Source organism: Lates calcarifer, linkage group LG24 (assembly GCF_001640805.2).
Source record: "Lates calcarifer isolate ASB-BC8 linkage group LG24, TLL_Latcal_v3, whole genome shotgun sequence".
In the NCBI taxonomy this organism is placed as follows: Eukaryota; Metazoa; Chordata; class Actinopteri; family Centropomidae; genus Lates; species Lates calcarifer.
This window is the reverse complement of record NC_066856.1, coordinates 11,174,516-11,199,921: the sequence shown is the minus strand read 5'-3', so window position 1 is coordinate 11,199,921 and position 25,406 is coordinate 11,174,516. Positions and strand designations below refer to the sequence as shown.

General features: G+C 41.3%; 1 protein-coding gene across 1 annotated transcript in view; it reads left to right on the top strand.

Moving 5' to 3' along the window:
* Positions 1-25,406, top strand: part of prex2 (phosphatidylinositol-3,4,5-trisphosphate-dependent Rac exchange factor 2) — an 87,771-nt gene that overhangs the window by 58,801 nt on the left and 3,564 nt on the right. Inside the window, exons 31-40 of the mRNA XM_018673650.2 lie at positions 1,790-1,918; positions 2,863-2,904; positions 4,240-4,337; positions 4,436-4,582; positions 7,556-7,658; positions 7,793-7,936; positions 8,061-8,175; positions 18,718-18,784; positions 19,132-19,322; positions 22,607-22,709. Coding sequence (XP_018529166.1) covers positions 1,790-1,918; positions 2,863-2,904; positions 4,240-4,337; positions 4,436-4,582; positions 7,556-7,658; positions 7,793-7,936; positions 8,061-8,175; positions 18,718-18,784; positions 19,132-19,322; positions 22,607-22,709 — 1,139 coding nt within the window. The remainder of the gene's footprint in view (positions 1-1,789; positions 1,919-2,862; positions 2,905-4,239; positions 4,338-4,435; positions 4,583-7,555; positions 7,659-7,792; positions 7,937-8,060; positions 8,176-18,717; positions 18,785-19,131; positions 19,323-22,606; positions 22,710-25,406) is intronic.

The window sequence follows — 25,406 nt, the reverse complement described above, 5'->3', positions numbered from 1 at the left end:
AAAAAAAAAAAAAAAATCCCAGCCATTTTCTTCTTTCTCTATCTCTCCCTTCTCTCCTCTCTCCACTTTTTTTCCCCTTCAGCTATTCCAGTGCCCTTCTCTCCGCAGCACTTTATAGGGTTGAAACAGCACCACTTAGTTGCATACTCATCCCCCCCTTTATGGTTATTGTAGTGCTACTTACCAGTTGATGGAAAAAGTGACCCTGCAACAGCTTCTGTGCTTCTGTGCTATCTGATAATTTTGTTTTCACTGTGTGTTTATTTGCCGCTTAACCTCATCTTGGCCTTGGTGTTTAACCGTGGTTGCTATTGTTACACTTTATCTCTCACAGGAAAATGTAGGAAATGTTGCTGGAAGGGGCTAAATTTGTCCTTATCATTTCCCGCTACAGATACAAACTGGCTTACGGTGCCCTTTCATGATCTGTGAAACTGTGCAGATGACTCAACCCATTTTGGAGATAAAATAGAAGAAAACTATGCTCACAAGCAACAGTTGTTTTCTTTCTTGGTGCAAACATGGTTCTCATACTTTGCAAGGATGATAACTGTATGTTTTGTTCCCCATGTGGTCTGTACTGTACTATGTAAGGCTTTTATATAAGTGCTGATATGAAAAAGTTTGCTTATTTTATGTCCTTGAATGTGACTTTAATGGAGTGTGATGGCTAAAAGCTAAAGAGCAGATTACCCAGTTATTCTTTATGTTTAGATAAGTAAAGCCTCCAACCATACCGACCCATTTGGCACACAGACTCCCCTCTTCTGTCAGGCTGTTCTCAAGTGAGTGCAGATATGCTTGAACTGCAAATAGGCCTGCTTGTGTTTGGTGTATGTGTGTGTGTGTGTGTGCGTGTGTGAGTTTGTATGCATAAATTCCCTCAGGAGACACATGAAGGCCTTGATCAGAGCTGATCCATCTCAACTCCAGTAATGTGTGTGGTTGATACCACAGCAAACAGGATTATCTAACAAGTGGAGCATTCCTGCATCTGATCTCTCTCTCTCTCTCTCTCTCTCTCTCTCTCTGTCGCCCTCAGACACACTCACACTCACACACAGACACAGACACACTCCAAACCCCCTTAAAGCCTCTGTTAAACAGCCACCTTTCTATCACAGACCTGTTCTTCGTCTCCAGAGTAAACTTTATTACAAACCATTCTGTCTGGTTTTGAGAGGGGTTACATCAGATTGACGGGGTTTGTGCTCGTGTTTTGCCACTGCAAAGACACGATGGCAAAAAAGATTAGATTGCAGGCAGTCAGAAAAAACTGGTGGTCTGTGGGATTTGCTTGGTACTGGGTCTGACTGATCTATAATTTTGCTCAGAAATAGAAATAGATAGACAGATAAAAGAGACAGGCAAGAAAAAGAAAATGAGACTGATCTTACAGAGACAGAGTTAGAGCAAGAAATGGAGGACAGAAAGCAAAAGATGAATAGAGATGATTTATGAGAGAGAAAAACAATAACAAAGAAGAGAAAAGATGCAGAGGAGAATATTTACTAGCATCAGTTATCTTTTCTGATCGCCTTTTTAGTGAATGATCTTTGTTTACTGAATAATCAGTCACCTGAATAATTAAAGTGTGTTGTGCTTTCAAAGAGTTTGATGTGTCTAACTTACTTTAGCAAAGAAATGGAAAGTTTATGAAGGCGGTAAACATCCGTGAATTCAGTTGACTTGAGACTTGTAACAGTTGAGATGCATACATCCATATCCCACCACTGTAGGTCTGTGTTTAATGTCTGTGTGTGTGTGTGTGTGTGTGTGTGTGTGTCAGAGTTTCAGCAGGAGATGGAGCCCAAGGTGAGCTGCACCAAGAAGCTGCGTCTCCATGTCAAGCAGGATCCTTGGAACCTTCCCAGCAGCGTTCAGACCCTCACTCAAACCATCGCTAAATATGTTGAAGGTCAGTGTGTGATCATCCAAAAACATGGTTAACACACACACACACACACACACAGTTTTTACACTGCAAAGTGTGCTCACATGATCACATCCAGTATTTACTGTGAGAAGGATGTCTGGCTTGGGAGGTAAAGTACATTAAATTGACCAACTCTCCAGTGCACCTCGTCATATTTATTAGATGCAATAACAACCTGTGTTACAGTTATGAAGGTACAGGCAGTCCCAGACCACTAACTGCACTGCTCTCTTGAAACTTTAAACCTAAAACCATCCTGGGATGCATAAATTGGAGCCACAGAGTTGCACTCTGTTAGATTCCTTCTATTTTTTTTTATCTACATAGGGAGTTCAGCCTCATTTATCCCCAATGAGAGTATGTGGTTTTGTATTTGTTGGCATGCAGATTGAATACACAGGCGCCTATAGACATATATGTACATACAGACACTACCACAAGCAAACATATTCAGATGCAAACAGCCCAGACCTAAGGCCAGTCACATGACACTCCTGGGAAAGGTGAGCTGGTGGTCACGACTAAGAGTGTACAAATAAGCAGAGTTAATATTAATGTGCAGCTTGGCCTGTGTGCACCACTTCTTTTTTTCCTACCTCGCCCCATGATGGCTTTTTCATGCAGTGCAGCATCCTGCCAAGCTACCCGCAGCTCTGATATGACTATAAACAAATGTGGATTTATGTTATTATCTTTGCCTTTGGCTGGTTTTTATGATGCTGTATTTTTTTTTCTTATATGTGAAGATAAACAGCTGTAGAGCTGGGATGGAGCAGAAGAGTTATGCAGCATCGTCCTATTTATGACTTTGAGGGGTTCAGTTTCTTGTGTAGGTCAAACAGTTGCAGTCGAGGAGAAAGGCTCTGTGGGGGTTGATATAAGGTTTTTTGCTGCCTCATTGGATTGTTTTTATTGGTCTTTTTCAGAGGTGAAGACACGGCTGCTCTTGGTCTTACTACAATATACAGGTTTGTCTTATCTTCCTCTTGCAGTAATACAGAATACAGTACCAACTTGAATTTTAAACTGTAGTTTATATAGACAAAATCAAGTAAACACAACAGAAAGGGGGGAAAAAAAGAGCAAGAAATCAAAATCAGAAACATAAACAGACAGAATTTTATAAACAAGAAAGTGAAAACAGTGAGTTTATTAGCATTGGATTAAAAATTCTGCAGTACTTTTTCAGCTTTATTTGTACTGTATATTATCCTTACAGGCACTAAGAAGTGTTACAGTACACAAAAGCATAGTTTGAGGCTTTAAAACATGCCAGACATTGATTTTTTAAATACACATATTAATAGATTTTATGATACATAAACACAGCATCAGTTGGGAAGAAAAGAGGTAAACTTACTGTCATAGTTTCACATTTGAAGGCCTTAATAATGAACTGATGAATGAACTGAGATACAGTAAACCCACTTTCATAATTTATTAATTTATGCATTGCCCCTGGTGGCCTGTTCTGTTCTGTCTTTTCATTTTCCTCTGTTTATAGTCTATATAAGTGTCAAAAAGTGGCACTAGTCAATGAGATACACAAAAAGACTCCCGCAGCTCTAACAAATTTGAATGACTACAATAATTTTGAATGAATAAATTTGAAAATGAAAATCTATTATCATTCCTTGCACTGGCACTTGGCTAACAGCACAACTATCAACACCTTAAGAGAAGCTATACGATAAAGTTTGCTTTTATGTTCCTTTACATTCCTCCAGGAGCCACAAATTATACTAAGGAAAAGTAGAAAAGATTCTTTTAATAGGTGGTGGTTGGATTTGTTAATAGTGTCAGAGAGTTTGCAGCCCTTCCTTACGACACATTATTCATTTCTGAGGGGTTCATGAACTCATTTTTAACTCAGTGGATTGCTGAACTTTTTCAGGGGGCCTATATCTCAGGAAATTATGGCAGCCAATTATTTTCCACTCGGGCACACCTGTCATTTGCTCTCATTTTTTTTCTGTTACAATATTTAATACCCAGCAGATTTTAAAAAAAAAGGCAGCCGAGACGTTTTGTCACCCTACTCAAAGCTTAAAAGTTGCCATAGCACAGTCTGACCTAAAAAACTAATTACCATACCAAACTCCACTCCACTTATTTCTATCACTGCTTTTCTTTTAACACTTGTCCTTACCACTTTACACCTCTGTTGTTAATCTTCACTCACTCTGTTTTGTGTCTTCCATCTCCTATTCACTTTTCCTCTCACATACTTTTATTATTTGTACTTCACCTCTCTCATACCACGGCTTTCCTCTCGGCCTCATATCTTTTTGTTTTCTCTTTAGACTCAGAGATCCAGTTGCGTCGAGACATGGTGTTCTGTCAATCTCTAGTTGCAGCTGTGTGTGCCTTCTCAGAGCATCTACTGGCTGTCCTCAACCAGGTAAACTACATAAAATACCATACTTAAAGATAGAAACTTTGTTTATTTGTTTGATTTTTGACCTCAGCTCACTTTAGATTTGTTGTGTCCACTTTCAGTTCCACAGTGTAAGCAGGGAGCCAGACCAGGACAGCTCGGACCCCCAGGACTTTCAGGAGGCTCAGGAAGCCAGCCGCCGTTGGCTGGAGCAGATTGCCAGTGCTGGACTGCTCTTCCATTTCCAGTCCCTCCTTTCCCCCAATCTGGTGAGCACCAGACCAGTCCCAGCTCTCAGTTAATCTGCTTTAACAGACGCTCTAAAAACAGAGACTTGCTGTCTGTGTATGCATATGGATTTGTTGTAAACCATTCCTGTAGCTGTGCACACTTACATATTACTATATGTAGATATGCAGTATGTGTAGCACTGATATAAAGCCTCAATGCATTCAGTATATCAAATAATAACAATCATATATCAAAATTACAAAAACTTGAATGACATTGTAATTATGAAACTTGAACTATGAAAATTTAGTTCTGCTCTCTGAGCCACAGCAAAGCAAATAAGATGAGATCTACCATTTACACTTTTGGATTTTAAATAGATCATCAATCAAGATGTCACTACCACGCTGCAAGGCTGGGCACCGGAAAAAAAAAAACACCAAAATGTGCTGAGTTTAACACATAGTCTCCCCACTGTGACTGTGTATAGACACGGTCTGAATTGTTGAGGTGTGCCACTGATTTGCAGAGCCAGACCCCACAGCCCACCTCCCTCTTGTGTTACTCAAGTAACAGACAAGCGTCACCATCCTCTGGATTGTTGCTGTCTAAGATAGAACTGCTGTGTGGTGATGTTGTGGGAAATGGCTGAAAACCAAAAACACACACACACACACAAAAACTTTGAATATATATATATAAAAATATATATATATATATATATATATATATATGGAATTTAATTAAGTTTTTTTAGAGGCAAAAACGCAGAATGTTTTAAATAATTTGAGATTGTCACCATGTGTGAAAGTGATGAGCTCAGAAGTGTCAATCTAAGTTTATTTGTGGCTTTCTGTTCAAAGTGATGCCTGTTAACTTACATCAGTCATTCACATAAATATGAGTGGACTGCTGCCATAAGCAATTAGACTTCAGAAGATAGCAAAACTTAACTTGCAGTAAATAAAGCTGTTCAGGTTTCCTGTCACTCAGGCTCTGAACCTCTGGACATGGATTCAAATACTGATAGATATCATGTATAAACATAACATAACATATAAATCAAGATAATCCATAATGTCGAGTTCTGTATGTTGATAATAATCATCATTTCATCTTATTTTGGAAAAGAACTCTTTAAACATTCTCAGGCTCAAGCAGTCTTATGGCTCATTTTTAACGTCAGGCTGGTCTATTCTGCTACATGAATTGAAACCAGTCCAGTGGAAAGACCATCTAGAGAGGAGTTCATTATGAACACCACTGTGGATTGCTAGAAGTGAGCTAAGCACACACTGTGACCTCACTGAGATCCATATTAACCTTCCCCTCTAAGATGTTTTAATAATTTCAGAGGTGTCTTAAAGTAAGTTAGAGAGACTGAAACTTAAATTTGAGTAGCTGAAGGACCCTTAATATATTCTGTAAATGCAGTCATTTCCGTAGTGTTTCTTTTCTGCATATTGCATCATCAACCACATACAAAAACATTTTTTATTGGAACGAGGCATTTCAATTTAGTTTCTATTTCTGTGCCTCCTATCACTGGGAATTAGAAACACAGGAAGTGCTATAAAAGTGTATTTTGGATGACTGTTTATTTAGGTTAGAGGGGTGTGCGGCTGACGTCAGGTCCCTAGAAATTGTTGACGCTTTTCCCTCTTCCTGCTGCCATGCTGTCTCTCTCTCTTTCTGTCTGTCTCTGTGTCTCCCTTTCTTTTTCTTAAGACATTCCCTTTCAAGCGTCCCTGCAGAACAAAACAGGGCTTCAGTACCTTCAGGTGATTCCAGTGAAATCTCTGCATGCTCCTTTTTAGGGCACCACATGAAAGGCAGCACGAGACGAGCATTGTATGCTGTTTGTGTGTGTGTGTGTGTGTGTGTCTGTATGTTTGGGATTTTGTGTAAACTGAAAGTGTGTGTGTCAAGAGGTGGGGGTTGTGTTTATGTGACGCCCTTTGAGATAAACTTGCCCACACACAGCAGGCGTCACTTGGCAGGGCTGTGGGTACCCCTCTTTCACATGTTGGACCATCTCAAATGTGTCTTTAAAAAAAAAGGCCCTAATCCTCTTCCACCACTGCTGTGTTTATCCCTCTGCATGTGGTGGATAGAGAGAGAGAGAGGAAGAAAGAGAAGGGAGGGGAAAAGGGGGAGGAGGGGACAGAGGAGTGGAAGAGCGTTGCAATCCGAAACGTTTGAGCTGCTATCTCCGCGACAGACGAGCAGATGTGCTTGTTTGTGTGCAAGGATGCTGAGTGGATGTTTGAAAAGGAAACATGTGCGCGTACACACATGTACACACACTCAGACATATAAACAAACGCAAACAAGCTAAAGCAAACATAAAAACAGACAAAGATGCAGACACATGCGTCATGTGTATAAACATAAGCAGACTCTTCAGATGGACATCTCATCATGCACTTAGAAAAACTGTGATGTGAAACTGAACGTTTCATGTATAATGAAACTGTTTTTTTTTTTTTCATTTCAGGAGGGGTAATATTGTGCTCTTGACTTCACTACATTTATTTATTTATTTATTTATTTAATTTTACTTACCATAAACAAAACAGGGCTTCAGTGCCATATGACCAGCTGATGAAAATATGATGCATTTTAACAGTGAAATCACCCAGTAGTATAAGCAATAACAGTATAAGTAGCTAAATTTGGCTCCACCTTGACCTCATACAACATTAAAATACTGAATACATATCAATACAGCAGTGATTTTTCATTTTCAAACGCGTAGCCTTCAGCCGCAACAGACTCAGTTCTAAGTGACATCACTTAAGGTAATTTTGGGCAGCTTCCTCTGAAACCACAGAAGACTTTGCACATTTTTTTCCTAAATTTTTTCACAGTCTTACTCTCCAAGACCTGTAAACAGACTTTGATGTGTAAAACTGGAGTTCCCCTTTCATTTGTCTTCTTTGTGCAGCTACTTTTACAAAGTAAATACTCCAAATAGCACTCTTACTAGTATGTTTTCTTTCTGTCTTCAGACCGATGAGCAGGCCATGTTGGAGGACACTCAGGTGGCTCTCATTGACCTGGAGAAGGTCACGTTCTACTTCCAGCAATTTGAAGGGGAGCCGCTTGTCGCTAGTATGTACTCTTGACTCTTTTGATGATGGCTTCAGATGAGAAGCATCATTGTAGCCTCCTCATTGCTACTTATAAGCTCTATCACATTTAAGTAAAGCTTTAAACTGAATGATGCCTCTCTTCTCCTGTGACAGACATGCCCATTTCATACCAGGTGGAGGGCACCCGCCAGGCCTTGAAGGTTTGCTTCTACCTGGAGAGTTTCTACTTCTCTCAGCTGCCTCACAGGCTGAAAAATGGAGGAGGCATCAAGATCTACCCTGTGCTCTTCACACAAGGTATAGTGAGCTTGGGTAGGGAACTTAATGTCATGGCAGAGATAAAAGCTGCTTTATAGATGATTGTTAACACTGGCAGATAGATGTATACGATGCCTTCACCACTTTATTTTCCACTTTCTAGCACTGGAGAGTATGGAGGGTTACTACTACAGAGACAATGTTTCAGTGGAGGAATACCAGGCCCAAATCAATGCTGCCTCATTGGATAAAGTCAAACAGTACTACAAGAGACTGAGGTATGTTCTATAAGACATACTGTACACACACATATTACTTTGAGACTTGCAGGGTTTCTTTTTTTCAGATCTAACGTAAATCTAGATGACCTCCCATTCAGTTGGGCTTGGTTCTCAACGCCCGGCAGGGGCCTCAAAGGTGATTGGCCAAAAGACGCACAGTGGGAATGTTTTATGATTTGTCGCGAACGCACGCAGCAGGGGCCGCAGTGATTGGATGAGAGCGCCCAGCGTGTCACCGACATACTGATGTAGTGCCTCTGTGCAGCTGCTGCACTCAGTTACCTCACACCCCATTGGCTTCCCGCACTCCGGAGACCCTCTGTGATTGGCCGGGCGTTGATAATTTAAATGAGGTGGAAAGAGATGCGAAGAAACAAGACGCTTCTGGGAGTTGGAAAAATAAGGGCTTGGCTTTATTTAATCTATTGACTGTATGTGTGAGTGTCAGAACCATACAATACACTGTCTGAATATCAATGCTGCCTCATATTAGATGCTACCTTGTGATTTCAGAGACTGAAAATCACATTTAAACCAGCTCTGTATGAAAGGATGTGGAAGAAACATTAAAAATTCATATTGAGAGAAAAATAAGTTGTAGTTTTTGTAAAATGTCCTCTATGGGTGTTAGTGCAGATCTATTTCAAAGCTGAGAGTATGATAGATTTATAGACACATAGACCTGATCCTCTTGGAGTTAATTGGACACTCTGTTATCTTAGATCGAAGCCTTCTGTCTGCCTTTATTTTTGAGTTAAGGCCCAGCTCAGCTGCCAATGAACTACAGATACAGTAATATCAAGATTTAATGATATAGACCAGTGCCATCTTGGTTAATAGAAAGAATCAGTCACATTCTTGGAAAGTGTTTGAAGCCCGGCCAGTGTGTGTTTCCCTCACTGAATACTCTGATGGCGACAGGTGGACACGTCGGCTTCAGCTAAACATCTGCTGCTGATTGTGTGGCTAATTAAACGCAGAGCAGAGCTCACAGCAAAACTTCATCTAGTTATTAAGGGACAATCTGCTTCGGGGAGTTGAGTGATTTACGGTTCAGGCTGCCGTGCGCCACATCAGTGACAACCCGCCACAACAAAACATTAATTTTGCCGGGATTGCTTTCTGCTGAGAGTTTTTAATTTGTTTGTAGTGTTTAGCTTGATGAGTGAAAAGAATTTCATTCCTGCAAGCGTCACATTTCCCAAAGCACAATTGAGCAGCGAACTGTGCTTAGGCCATTTAATCTTTCTGTGTGACGGGCCTTTTCTAACTGTCCCTCCATCTCTTTGTGTAATTATATTGTCTGCTAGATCTTCTGGGACTCCACAACCTTTTAATAGTAGAATATTGGCATTTTGTGGCATCTCTTTCATTTTACTGAGTCCTTGTTTGCAGACTGTAGTGTGAACTTTATGACCCGTCTCTAAAATGTCACTATTCAATTAAGACACCACAGGGAGAGACGTATTATGTGCATAAATGTGTTATGGCACCTGCAGCACCTTTTAATATGAAATTGTCCTTATAAACTTCTATATAGTTTAATGGTGCAAATTGCATGACTTAAATTTCCTGGAATCTAGCCATGCAATTCAGAATAGCTTGTGGTTTTTGTATGTATTCACACACATTGTACATTTTTGTACAGTTCGACCTGTACAGAAAGAGCCTAATTGAATTGACAGCAGAGGCTCCAGCAGTAACACGGAGCAGATGTGCTCTGACAGGCAAGCGAGTGAGGCTGGTGATTTGGGGAGCATTAGGGGTTCTGGGTAGGCAGTGTGCTTCAGAAAACCCAACTCGAGTGAAACTGTTGGAGACCGTACTTTTCTCAAATACTCAATTGCCTTTTCAGCAAAACCTGTCATAGCCCAGAACTGCAGATCATTTCAGTCTAAATCCAATCTGCTGTTTGAGCTCTCAAGACAGTTTTGAGGTATCCCACTATGTATGTACTATAGTCCAGTGGGGTGAATAAGAGGGTGTTGAGTTGATATATATATACATATATATTTATGTACAGTACCTAAGGAACAATTCTTCATACAAGTTCCAGTAAAAATCACCTTCTCTCCAAGTAAAACGTTTATGCAGGAGTTTACTTTGCTGATACCTTGCTTATACTATACTTCTTCTCGACTGCAATTCAGAGAGAAATATTGTACTTTTTATCACACTTTTCATCTACATTTACATGAATTATGACGAATTTAGATGATAAATTTATCAAATATGTTGCAGTATGACTGAATAAAAACCATCCTGAAGTATATAAAGTAGTTCAAATTAGCTCCAGTTTAACCATCTACAGCAGTAAAGCAGTACATATTAACACATCAGAGATAGATCAGACGCTTTAAGTACATTTTGCTAATAATATTAATATACTTTAACTTAGGTTAGGATTCAAATACTTCCACCATTGATCCTTGATGGTGAACTGTCTAGTTAATACTGCTATTTTACTTAGATTATTCTTTTTTTTTTGTTGACACAGTCAAATCCTCAATTATATCAGTTTACTAGTGAATGGGAAAAGAAAAGGAACAAAATATCATACTTGAGATGCTGGAACCAGCAAATTTCTGGGCATTTTTGCTTGAAAAATAACTGAAATGCCAAAGCAATTACCAAAATAGTAGTTGCTGATTTATTTTTTGTTGATGTTTCTAGTATTATTATTATGTATTATCCACATCAATATCCAGGTAGTACTTTAAATCCAACATTACTTGTTTGTTATTCATGTGCACATGGAATAATACTAGCAAAACTTTGGCAAGCAACTTACACAAGAAACATGTTCTCTGCTATTTCCTTGTATCAATTGTAGCAAAGTAAATATTCCCAGCTGGTTTTCAACAGTCAGTGAATGCAGCGCCACTCGCTATGTGGCATTACCAGTAGTTTTCTTTCGCTGATTGCCATGTGTCTTTCGGCTGACCACAGGCCAGGCTGTGATGTCACTCCCCTCTCCGTTGCAGCGTTCCAACCTCAGGCACCTCGTTATCCTTGGAGCGCGGCCACAGCAGTGTTGGGTTAAACCCACACTGTGGGTCGGAGCCAGAGGCTGACTGACAGACAGAAACAGCACAGCACACGCAATACTGAACTGAATGAACTGCAGCGCTGAGATTCTCTTAAACAGACCATTACACCTCAGACCCATGTATGGATTTGGGAAACCTGAGATATTGGTTTTTTTTTTTTTTTTTTGTTAGGAGCTGAAATTGGATTCTCTATTAACAAAGCATGAAGAGAAATAAAATATAAATAGTGATGAAAATGAACCTTTTCTCTCACAAATGCATCATTATTTACATTCAGTTGAATTAAAAGAGAAAGAAAGTAGCTCATTATTCTGTGGACCCCTGGAGCTCTGTCAAGAAGACATGCTTTTCTGTGGATACAGTTTGTGTTTGTGCATGTGCATGTATTTGTGTTTCATAGTATTTTCTTTTCAAACTTGCTGTTTTGTCTCGTCTCTGTCTTGCTCCTCCACTGACGCCTTCACTAGCGTGCATTGTGCGTATTATCCAATTTCAGAGCAGTAAATGATACCACTGTAAGATTTCACAGCAGCCTCTCCGTCTCCAGCTCCCGCTTCTCTTACCCACACCGAGTTGCAGTATGATCTGAGCAAACCCATAGCATCTGATGATGTCACTCAAATCCTCCGCAAAACATAAACTCGCGGGCCAAATCACAAGCACATGGCTGGTCCCACAGGAGTCAGCGGTACATATAGAGCCAGGACACACACCCATGCTTTTCAATCTTTCATAAACCATTTCAGCTGATGTGCATTTAGGTAGAAGAGATTTGAAACCCTGACATGCACCAAAGTGACAGTTTCCTGAGTCATAGCCTTTTTGTTTGCTTAAATTTCCTGAGGGTTTCTCATCATGCAAAAGCAGGAAGACATTGTTGCTCTTATAAAGTAATTGTCCCTTATTTTTCTGACACAAATTGTGAGATAAATGTACAAATGCATAGAATTTTCTCTCCATTTACCTCTTGCTAGTAGGAGGAATCTAAAGGAAAGAACATGCTCTGAAGAGAAATTGTCTTTTCCTTTAGGACACGGTTGGAATGGAAAAGTTAGATTGGAAGGGGAATATAGATCACCAGAGCAGGCTGGAAAGATGGAGGGGATTTCAGGGGGAGGGATGGGGATGATCGACTGAGGAGAAGAGGGTGCAAGAGAGAGTTTATCGAGGAGGGCAGAGTGGAGAGTCGGAGAGCCAGAAGAGAGAGTCTGCGAATGTATTATTCAAAGGGAGAGATTATTGCAGGCTTGTGGTTTCATCTCATTTTGCTCTTATTGACAGGAGATTTCAAGAGGGAATTGGGTTTTCCTCTTGCGTGCTCCTTTGGTATTGATTTGAGGGCCAGAGTACATACAGCAGTATGAAAGAATAAAGTAGAAAGTCCAGCATGTACTACATACTATCTGCTGCTGAATCATATGTGCATCATATTTTCTATAGTTGCAGGTGTAACAGTAACCCATGAGAGCAAAAAGACACGTTTGAATCAATATCATCATCTCATTGGAGAGGCTTGAAAACTTGCACTGCAGGCACTGGCTTTTCTCCCTAATTGAAATGCATTTGGCAGTAGTGGAGAAATGTTTGGCACCGTGTTGCAGGGCAGTTGTGAAACTTCCACAACTCATAGTACACGTCTCTTTGATAAAAACACTTGATTCATGAGGATAATAAAATTCTGCACAATCTTACAAATTGTGTATAATGATGCCACTGTGGCTGAAAGATAAGCAATAAACAGGGATGTATAGCCCTGTAGGAAAAATTGTATATGTTATTATTACTACTGCAGACTTGTATGTCATGCTTTGTTACCTTAACAGTCATCTGTCACCACACAGCACAGATTCTGAGTCATTTGTGCTCTTCCAGCACCTATAGGGTATGATGTGCTATCACACTGCTGCAGTGCAGGTTGTCTTGATTAAACAAAGACGTGTGATGCTAACTGCAGTTCAGAGTGTCTGTTTTAACACAGTAGTGAGCTCCCTCACTCCTTCCTTTATCTCTGTTGCCCTGTGGCTGGAGCAGAGATTGATCTTCTCGCGTGACCCAGTGTTTAGAGTGTAAATGTACATCAACATGATTAATGCTACCAGCTGATCAAGTAATTACTGCTAACTTAACATAGACCGGTCTCATATACACACATAGGCACATATATCCACTTCTGCTTGCATCATCACAACAAGACACACGAATCCACACACAAACACGCAACTGCAACGATATGTACAGTGCGAGCCACACTGCTGACAGACAGCTTTGTGTAAATCATGCTGTTTGCTCTCCAAGGACACCTCCACAATATATGGTCACGATAGATGCCATGACATCACTTCAAGTGGTCCGACACACATGACATGAATCCTGCCGCATTGCTCGACATCAAAACACCACAAATCTGTAGCTGAGCTTAAAAAAGCATAGTTGCTGCATGTAATTGATGGTATTTCTCTTCCTCCCCCGGGCAAGGCCATATAGTGATGATTAATATGCAATAGCTGCTGCCGCACGTTCTCACATCTTCCATCTGATATGCATTTGTTTCTCAAGATTCTCTAACAGCAGTGCAGCTAGTTTGCTAAAAGTGTTATTTCTTGGATGGCTGCATCTGTAACATGAGAGGTAATCTCTCCCAGAATGAAAAATGCGTCTTATTTGAGGAATCGTAATTGATTATGGATATTATCCTAACTTCAGCAGGGAGGTAATGGCAGTTTGGGCTATGTATTTCTTTTATTTTTTTCCTTAACAGAAACACAGCTTTTTTCTCTCATTGTTCCTCTAGTTTAGGAAGTGATGAAAGTGCTACAGTCTTTGCACCGGTAAAGGGAGTCCCAATTCACCAGAGCACTGAGGAAGGTGCTAGGCTTCGTTCTGCTCCAGCTAGTGTGCACTGAACCCCTGTTTATGAAGCCTATAAGGCTGAGCATCAGAGACCCAGTTCCATTTATCATTTCTCTTTGACTCTGTTGGTGAACAGCCGTAATGATGACAGCTCTGCACTTAGTGATGCTTGATATTGTAAAAACGACCTTGACGCATCTCTTCTTCTTTACAAGTTAAAAAAAAAATCACCTTTGGAAGGAGCCAGGGATAGTTTGCATCGACTTATGTGCAGCGTCAGGGTCATAAATTTGTTCACCATGCTTAAGCCAGTTGCTATTTTTGCATTGTAATATATGCAGTAACTACACATATGTCCTCAGTGACAATGATATAGTGATAATATGTCTTCAACTGGCTCTGACACCAAGACCCTATTAACACAAATCTCCTTTTGGTGTCAAGGTCTGAACATTTGTGTCCTGGCCCTGACATTAATGACTTTGAAAATGACCTTGTTGCTTTTGATTTTAATTTGTTCAACATATGTGTGAAATATGTATTTTACTTTAATTTTGGGGGCTAAACCAACAATAACAACAAAACATGCCAATGTTCCCTATAGACAGGTGACATATTCAAGGTGTTAAGTTGCCAGTGTACCTCAGTGTACCTTGGCATTGATCTACCTTGGCAAGTGTCTGGAACTCTGCTGGAAGGATGGAACACCATTCTTCCAAAAGATCTTCCCTCCTTTCATGTTTTGATGTCTCCCATAGGTGTTCAGTTAGGTTGAGATCTGGTGACTGTGACGGCCACAGCATATGAGTCACATCATTTTCATACTCATCAAACCATTCAGTGAGTCCTCATGCCCTATGGATGGGGACACTGTGATCCTGTTTCTCCACTCATCTTTCAGGTTTTTCCTTTAATTTGTCACCCGTTCGTATTTATAGTATGTCAGCATGCTATCTTGAGGAGGATTTTGAAGCCTCTTCATTGGTATGTGCTTCCATATTAAACTGTGGTTGACATATAGCTGGTCATAAATATTTGGCTGGACATGTAAATAAGGAATGGGGTAAGGAAATGACTTCCAGCATGATGTGTGCACCATCTCACTGGTGTCAGTGCGGAAGCATCAGTATGTGGCATGTGAGGGCTCCTGGAAGCCCTCATTAGCCCCCCTGGAAGCTCTGCCACACACTGCAGCGGTTTTGTCCAGGATTTAATAATAGTGAGTGTCATTCATCGTGTGTGTGTGTGTGTGTGCACACGTGAGCATGCATGAGTGATTTACATGGGCCAGCATGCACCTCTTTGAGGGTCACACACATTGAATGTCATAAATCCCAGACACTTTACTTGTGTGCCCTTATGGATGTATGGGTGAATATGAAACCAAATCCACAGAGGATGGTTTTAAATGCTTTTCTCATGCCCATCTTGGCATTTTTAGGGATCATATTTGTTTCTTTTGTACTTTTTCAGTGGGGGATGTCATGCTAATGTGCCCATTCCCACGCTGCTCCTCTGCAAACATCTGTGCCTCAGATCCTTCTTCTTCTTTGACGCCACAGCTGACCGCTAATGCTATGTAAAGGGCCTCCAGTGTCCTATTGTCATGAAGGAAGCAGAAACAAAGAGAATTAAGTATTCTCATTGGCCCAGTGGAATAAAACCAGCTACAACAGAGAGCAGGTCATGTCTGGCTTGCAGCCAAATCCTCCATTAGAGCCTCATGTAAAAACCTATTGGCTGGGTGTGTGAGTGTGTGTGTGTCATCGGTTAGGTTTTAGTTATTGCGGGGGAGCTACAACACTATTACCTATGGTTTTCTTAAATTCTGATCAAAGCAAAAATATGAACAGGGGAAAGGCTCTTCACAGAAGAAACAGTGACAAGCCTGATCACACCGCTACTGTAACCTTTGTTTCTGTTACACACAAGTTGACAGATGGTGGGTTGGAGTTTTGATTGGTGTAAATTTCCCCCTGAAAAACTTGTGAATAAAAGAGAGAAGCTGTTATTTTTTCAACTTTCATGTTGGAGAATGCCAGTGGGTAAGAAAAATGATAACAAGCTTGTGCAAACGCTGTAGGGGCCCCTTGATGTCCTGCCATTAAAATGGAGCAGCTTGAGTTCAGGGGCTTAAACCTGAGAGCCACTGTAGATGGGAGAAGAAGTAATAGACACCCAGTGGATTTAGACCTTACACCTAATATGTATGTAATATGTTCCTAGCCTCACAGTGATGTGTTTGCACACTGTGTGTGGGCTTAAAAAAACATTTTTCATCCACAATAAATGTTTCTAAGGTGCTTGGTGTCCGAACCTTTGCCAAAACATCATCAGCTCAGAAGATGTAGTGCAGGTCCTCTTTAAACCACACATCACTTGCAGTCTGACTCCTATTATTTAGTCATTAGAGACCTCCAGGAGAGTCAGCCCTGTTCCTCAAGCTGTGGTTGATGGTATTTTTAGAACTCTTACAGCAGGAGGATGAGATAATCAGCGGGTATTATGACCTTGGCTCTGTGGAAGAGGTACGCAAGGGCAAGAAGAGGAGCTTTTATTTAGTCTGAAACAGATAAACAAATGTGAGCAGATGAAGCAGAGGCTGGCATTTATGCAGAAGTCACCTCCTCTTGGACAGATTCTATTATAGACCTTTAAGATAAAAAGTCTGAGCAGTTGACCGATAAGCAAGAGGGACAAGGGTGAGTGGATTCACGGTTGAAGTAGATGGATAACAGGCCATACCTGCAACACGAGCCGGAATAAGAACTATTCCAGGGCAAGGTTTTGATTTTCCAATAAACTCTCTTTTGTGTTGTTGTGTTCACAGCGTTTCACAGCGTTTTATCGCTTCACTGAATCTCAGTTCTGTCTTTGTTTGACCTGTTAGGAGAATGATGTTTTGTTTGGAAGCTGTTGGATCTAACTTCCATTTGCTGCAGTGATTTGTTTTTCCACAGGACTCGATCCTTAAACACCACACGCTCATGCACAAACGCACACACACAGCCCCAGACAAGTGTGTGCACACTCATATACATAAATAAAGGCACAATATGGGTGCCAGGTGTTTACTGTAGAGACCTTAATGAGGAAATCAAATATTTAGAGCTTTAAACAGTCAACTCCTCTCTTATAGATTATTCAACACTTGTGGCCATTATCCCAGTTTACATGCTCTTTACAAGAGGAGCTGAAGAGGTGTGCTGTGATGCTGTGTAACTCCCAGTCTATCCGTGAGCATCTTTTGAATGATAAGGCCATCTTGAACCAATTACATGGGCTATTAGCTCCATCTGAACCCTTAGCAAACTCTGCTCATAGTCATTTAGTAGAGCATGCCACAAGTTTAAAGGATAATTTGCCGGATAGGGATTACATACTTGGGAATGTTTGACAAGTGAAGGTATAAAATGGGCAGGTTACTCATCTATATCTCAGAACAGATGTGTGTTGTACAGTGGATTTATATGTGAATAGGCTGAAGTGAATAGGAAACGAGCTGCTGGAGGTAAAAACAGTTGCTCACATATCACACTCATGGATGAGGGAAGTGTACTATGAGGATTAAGGACCTTAGCATATGTATATGCACACATTGCCCCAGTGGTTGCAGGTATGTTTCCTATAGTACGACTTGGAACAATATAGAGCATATACTTAATACTTGTGTGTGCATTTCTGTGTATTCTGAATGTTTTTCATTTCAACTCGGCTGGTTTATAATCACTATAAAATCTTGAATCAGGGATGTGTTAACTCTGTTCTGATTAATTAATTTCATTAATATTATGTCAGGCAGTAATACCAGTCATAATGAATGCCTCCTTGGCCTGATTTTAATCACTTAATAGCAGAGTGAATGCAGATAAATGAGGCCTGCTTCACTGATTCTTGTAAACAATCTCCTTCCCTCAAAGTTTGTTGTTGCTGCATCTCCCCTAACTGAATTTCCCCTCGACTATTTGTGATTTCAGAAATGCGTACTATATGGGTGACTGTGTGTTGTACATTATTATTGCTTCTGGCAAGAAGTAATGGAGTATGTGATTTTATTACATGGGGTTTAATGTGGTGTAGTGTGGCTATTTTTAGCGCACTGCTGGATTACTGAGATTTGATGGAGTCACAGACTGCTGAGTTTGCACCAGTAGCATTCCACCTCAGATGGACTCATTGCGGCATACATCCTCTCTGTCTGCATAGGGACGCTGGCTCAGTGCTGCCTCCGGTGGATGAAAAGGAAAATAGCACATAATCGACTGTACTCCATGAATGAACGAGGCAATGGCATTTTGGAGTGATGCCCAGGACAAGAGATGCTTAGTCTGTGTTTCTGCTGAGCTGTGCCCAAGTTACTCTCATGATTGATAGTCAGATGGTGGAGCTCCATAATGAGCAGGTGGCCTACTTTTCCCAGAAAGGCAGTGAGTGCTCCTGATGACCTAATGGTGCATAGGAAAGAATGCCACATTGTATTTTTCAAGCAGCAGAGCTTCTAAATAAAAAAAGCAACTCGTGCATGATTGTTAAATAAAGTCTGCTGCAGTATGTCACTTCTCAGCAGAGACAGTTGTGTCTCCTGCTGCAGTGTAAATATCCAGTTAAAGTCATATGTGAACTGTTGTTTCTCCCTTAGGGCTTTCTACCTGGATCAGTCCAACATGCCACCCAGCTCTGCACCCAAAGCTGCCCTCATAGATAAGGTAAGAGCAACCTCACACAACTCCATGCTGCATTACATTATGGAAAAGGCTGAAGAACAGGATTAGATCTTCTTGCTGCAATGTGGAAGTGCTTGCACGTGAAACGTGGCCGAGCTTCTAGAGATGTAAAATCAAGCAGTGGCATTGACTGAATCAGTGTTCTTTTCTCTTTTCTTATCATAAATCTGTGAACACTGTATTACTGGCACAGTCTGAATCTACCTACAAGCACCTCATAATCTGCAGATCTACTCCTTTTATGCACTAGCCTGCTCACGAACAGCTTGGCAGTTTTGCTTTTTCATGCTGTATCCTCCACTAACCTCTGTCCCTCTGTTTCTGCCCAGCTGATGCGTCCCCTCAACGCTCTGGAGGAGCTCTACCGTCTGATGGAGAGTTTTATCAGTTGTCGCCGCACCGCTGCCTGTCAGTACACTGCCTGCGGGGCTTCTGGAGTGGGGCTGCTCACCGTGGCCTCTGAGCTCTGTTCGCGTCTGGGAGCCACACACATCGTCATGTGCAACAGTGGCGTTCACCGGTGAGTGTGTGGGCAGAACTGTATGAACCGCCTCCAGTTAAATTACATGTTCCTGCTTATCGTTTTCTTTCTTTTGACAACTCTGCACTTTCATCTCTCTCGCACAGACACTCTTCTCAGTTTGACCATTTCTACCACATTGGTTCTCTGCTCCTTCTTATATCTTCTGTCTACCACTCAATTTCATTACATCTCCATAACCGTGCTCTCCTGCACTGTGGGGATTTTCTATTAATACTCATTCCTCTGCATTAATTAACAACAGGATATTATAGTTAATACGGCCCATTGTTTCTCAGACCAGATTAGGGACTTTTAAGTAGGCATAGCACTTTAGACAGGAAGGAGACAGGTCAATTACTTCCATTCTCATTGAATTCTATATGCGGCCGCCTAATTCACCTGCTGCTGAGGGCACCATTCATCAATGCATGAGGACAGAAATATCCTGATCGTTTGTCACCGCTGATCCCTAGTTCCAGCTTTCATCTCTCATCTCGTACTCTGCTCTTTCCCTCCGCCCGCCCACCCATCTCTCTGATACCCTCTTTCCTTACCCCGTGACAGTTTCCATATCTTTTTGTCTCAGTCTCATGCGCGTGAAGGCTTGCACACACACGCTCACGCGTTCGCTGGATGTGACTGATGGCTTGATAAAGTGCCGCGGATGGAGCCGCCTGGTTGCCTGAGCTCTAATAGAAAGTTCCTGTCTGTGCAATGACTGCTGCTACTTTATTAACCCACAGCCTATGTGTGTGTGTGTGTGTGTATATTCGTGTGTGCAATTATACACACTAGCCACAACTCACCCAGACAGGCAGCCTAAGTGTACCGTGACACAGCAGGTGACAAGGCCTGCAATATTTAGGATTATTTGTGAACTGGCTTACTCCTTAAATACTGTTTTAGCCTCCAAAGCTGCAGAATGATCGGGGCGTTGGATTCAGTATCACAGCAGAGTGAGTCAGAAATGCTTTGGCTGATGCAAGTCTCCTTTCCTGTCATTAACTTTATATGTAACCTCCTTACTATTGACAGAATGCAGATTATACAGTATGGGAATAAACCAATTCCACTGCTTTCTCTGTGTAATTTCAAATATTGAAGTATTAAAAAATAATCTATGTATTTCTCATGTAAATGGCAAGGACACAAACTAAATCTGATCTAATTGAAAAAGCTATGAAACCAAGCCAGTAGATTAGTAATGTGGAAATTGCATTATCAGTGTGGCAGCCTCTCTGGCAATATTGATTGGATTAGTTGGCTTGATGGATGAGTTTTAATAACAGTGAAAGCGTGATATTTTGGGGGCATCAGCAGTTTGCAATATTCTGCGCTCCTCTCTTCTCCAGATTTTTTTTGTCTATTACCCCTCACAAAAACCATTAGAAAGACGAAAGGAGAGTTCACTGTCTGACAGCAGAACAAAACGAACACAGAGGAGGAAGAAGGTATCAGAAGCAGAAGCCTAATCCACATTCCAAGGCAGTTGCTTGCTCAAAAATGTTACATTCATTCATTAAAGTTAAAATTCACAGATAGTATAGGCAGTTATATCTGTTTCCCCCACTTCTTTTTTCCTCATCCCCCCTTTTGTTCTCTTCTCTGCCATTCTCTCCCTTTTCTTTGTGTTTGCCGGTTTCTCATTTATAAGTAAGGACTCAGCTCTGGAGAAACACAAGAGTGTAAATGGGATATGGGCTGGAACGACATAAAACAGATGGATATAAATCACATCATACTATCTCACCAACACTAATGAAAAGGGAAACCGTGCAGCCTCTCTCACACACACACTCTCTCACACAGATTTTGTGCAGTTCCTTCATCCTGCTCCAGCTGAAGAGATATTTAAAGATCCTCTGTGGGTGACTTTTTTCCCCTCCTCTCCTTTATTGGAGTGGGAAGCTCAGAATGGGTGCTTAAAATATTCTGGGGTGGCCTGGGAGAGGACATCTTTTGCGGTTCTCTCCTGGGATATTGTTTGGTGCACACTAGCGCTGATTGTTGAGTTCATTACTTTTATCGCATCATGTTACACTATCATAAAGTTACGCAACTGTAACTCAAGGGGACTTTTAAATCTTGATCTGATTGACTCAAAGTAATGTCTTCTGGCAGCTTCTAGTATGTCCCTCATGAACATCTGCCTCTTTTTTTTTAATAAGGTTTTGTTCTAAGTCAGTGTGAAACCCTACCACAAGAGAAGAGATATTAAACAAGCAGCTCAGATTTCTCAGCAGCCCCGTGGCAATGTTACTCAATGAAAGTGAGCCTGGCAGTGTTGGAACTTTGGACAGTTCAATTTGCAGTGAAAAGGCTCTGGATCGATATACAAGTACAGCTTGTTATCATAGAAAGGTCACCCAACAGCCTTGACACCCGTCACTGGCTCTCAAAGGATTTATCCACATGCTACTGTATGTGTGTGTGTGTGTGTGTGTGTGTGTGTGTGCACAAGAGACAGGAAGAGAGTGTGTGCCTGGCAACAAAGTTTGCTGTAACTAATGAATCACAGCCTCACGTCAACACTCATTTTACACACATCACACCTCTGTGGTGGTGAGAGTGCATCGCCTCTGCCACAGGAGACGCGTTGACTCGTCCTTGGACCCTTTGCAATGAGAGGTATCAAACATCCCCGAGTGCTGAAAGTCCACGGTGAGGTATAAATCCTGGTCTTCCACTCAGCTGAAAGTGAAGATGGGGAGCTGCGTGTTTGCTCGCTGTGAGTGACATTTCAGCGGCAAATGAAATGATTCATTAGTGGAGGTGAAGCAGAGGGAAGGTGATGGTAATGACAGGGTGTCAGGAGGAGCAAAAAAGGGGGGATTTGATATAGTCACACTGAATTCTGCCAGAGATTCATCATATCTGGATGAAGCCCCAGAGTTGGAGTGTGGCGCGCTTTTGTTTTCCATTGATTCAGTCTCAGATCTCGCTTTCAATCTCCATCTGTTGCAAAGACAGCTCCATTGCCATGAAAGCATGATGAGAAATTGAATGAGTCAGAGAGGCTGTTTATTGTCACTATAGATGATTTTCCCGTTTCAAATACAGACTGTATGCTTTGATAGTGCACCAGTGAAAAAGAAAACTCAGTAAATTGTTTTTTTTAGCATAACAACATTTTATTCCCAAGAGTGCATTAATAGGAGCAAGATTCTGCATCATGATTTGCCCCTAAGCCAATTTAGCATCCACTCCCCCAGTGCTGATAAATATGCAGACTTGAGAACGTGTGTTTTAGCCTGACCTTATATTTCCTCTCTGATCAACAGCTGCACCCTGAGTGTGACGTTGGAGCAGGCCATCCTGCTGGCCCGAAACCATGGCCTGCCCCCTCGCTGCATCATGCAGGCCACTGACGTCATGAGAAAACAGGTACGTACTTTATTTTCCACACACATGCCAATCACACATACACACAATGTTGCCGTGCACATAGATACCCTCTTTATTATTTTTACTCCGCCTCCTGCTCCAGTCCCTGCGGTGACATTTTCAGTCTTGGAGTGAATTTGTGTTTCAAGCCACAACACAATTTCTGCATCCAAAAGCATTAGATAAACTGTATGCTTCATTGAGTCAAACTAGGCTGCCAAAACAGTATTAGCAATAGATTTAACAGTGCCAATAGGGGAGCAGTTACGCCATTTTAGCTTACTTGGTCAATGTTTGATTTCTCTCAGAGGCTATTACTTCAATAAGAATGCAATTTTTGAAGGCAGCCAACAGTAAGTATATTTTTTTTGGTGATGAAAGAAGTGGTTGCTGCTGTCCACAAGCAAAAATCATTAGCTCTGCTCCTGTCTATATTATAATTTCTTTCGCCTCTTCCCTTGCCTCCCCCTCTCCCTCCCTTTCTATCTGATTTCAGTCTTATCAGATATGCATTCACTGCAACTAGAATATGAATTTGGCCAAATGAGGGAGTAAAAAAAAAAAAAGTAATGAGAAACTGAACAGACTGGTTGAGAGTCTGGTGCTTGTTTGTCTGTCTGCATGTCTACTTGGGGTCAAGGGAAGGACTTCCCATCACTTTCTCAGTGCGCACACATTTTCAACCTACGAAAAAAAAGGCTCCAGCCGTTAGCCAGATCTGGGCATATATCTCAGACGCTCATTAGAAGTTCTGTGAGGGATGGTTATTTTGCTGTTTGCAGTGAGAGGAGAGGTTAGTGGAGAAGCAGAGATCCTGCGGGAGGGAAGGCATTTCATTTCTACACTCAGAGAACTGGGCTGACAGCCAGGAGGATGCAACTCTGTGCATTGTTTGACCTTGAGTACTGTATGTGGCTGGGGGGGGGGGGATTCATCTTGTGTAGGGTGTGGTTTGATATGTTTTTGATTGAATATGAAAAGGTGCAGGTATGGAGATTTGCAGTTTTGGTTAATTTATCAGAAGAACTTTTCCATCATGTTATGGTTGCATCATTTTTCTACATCTGTCATTGCACAGTCTGTGTTTTCTTGCATCATCATTGACCTACACACCACTGAGAAGAGACTGTTCAGATCAGATAGGGAGCAGAGGGGAGTCTGCCCTGCCGTGTGTGTGTGTGTGTGTGTGTGTGTGTGTGTGTGTGTGTGTGTGTGTGTGTGTGTGTGTGTGTGTGTGTGTGTCCTTGCTTTCAGACATCAGCTGATGAATCTGATGAATATGAATATCACACAGGGTTTGGATGACGCCTCTTCTTCCTCACTGAATTCTCACACTTACTCACAAAAAGGTTATCAAGCACAGCATCCGGGACCCAGCGGGACCAATCCATCAAGCTCAAACAACATCATTCAGAATGAGATTGCATGAGTGACTTGTGATTGGTCGAATCACAGTTTGATTAATAAACTTCTACATAGCAATTTCCAGTATTTGGACTATATAGAAAGAACTGTGTAGGAAGAGGATAACTCTTTGTATCACCTTTGTAGACTTTGTTTTTCCTGTTTCAGCATAGAGAAGGAACAAGTTAAAATTGTATTTTTATAAATGCTGGGAAAGGTAGGAGGAAGGTGCAGAGACATCATCTGTAAAACAATCAGCTCCAAGGTTTTAGTCAATAAATAATAAATGTAAAAAATGAAAACAGTAATCTATGATACATGTAGCATTTTGAATACATGGGTGAATTAATGTTCATTACAAAGCAGAAGAGGACTGTGCATATCAAGCACATCCTTGCTGTTTCTTGGACTGCCATATTTACTATGTTTATCTCATAGACTCTGAAATATCTCAACAAATATTAGATGGATTGCAATGAACTTTTGTACAGAGATTCATGGTTCCCAGGGGATGGATTTTGCTGCCTTTGGTGATCTGCTGACTTTTTCTCTAAATACTTTTGGCATCATCAGATATTAAAAGTTTTAAAGGCCTTATTCATGTAAACTAAGTTCCACTTGTTGATGCAACTATAAAAAGAGTAGTTTGTTTCTCTGACTCATCTGATCTTCTTTCGGTGCCGTGTCTGGCTGGGACATTAGGGGGCATCTCTGTCTGGAGGCATCAGAATGGATGGCTGTGATAGGCATCGAATAATTGCTGATGCTATCCTGCTATCTGGACGTAACTCGGGCCAGACGCTAAGATGGCAGACGGCAGAGAGCTGTAACCGAGAGGTCAGCTAATGCACTTTTGGCCAGTCGCTCCCTCTCTGCTTTAAAAAAGGAGTTGCTGATGACCTCTTTGGATAATGATTCGATTTCTGCGTGTGTGCACACATCATATAGGGAGGGGAGGGTATTTGTGAGTGCAGGTGTTTGTGTGTCTAAATTGAGAGTCTGAGTCGCTTCCTGCCCCCCTGCAGTTGTGTATCTGCCGACTCTGTGCACAGCCAGCAGACTACAGGAACATTAGCAAAGAGGAGACATGCACCTGACTGGGCATAATCAAACTCTGCAATATGCAAACACAAGCAGCTTTCATCTTTCAGAGTGCTTTATAGTTACTTTCATTACCTTACAAAGACTATTCTGCATGTGCTCTTATGCATATGTAGTTATAACACAGACAGGTAATGTAGATAGACAGCATGTGGCATCCTTAGTTTAAATTTTAGGTTCTCCACTACTTTG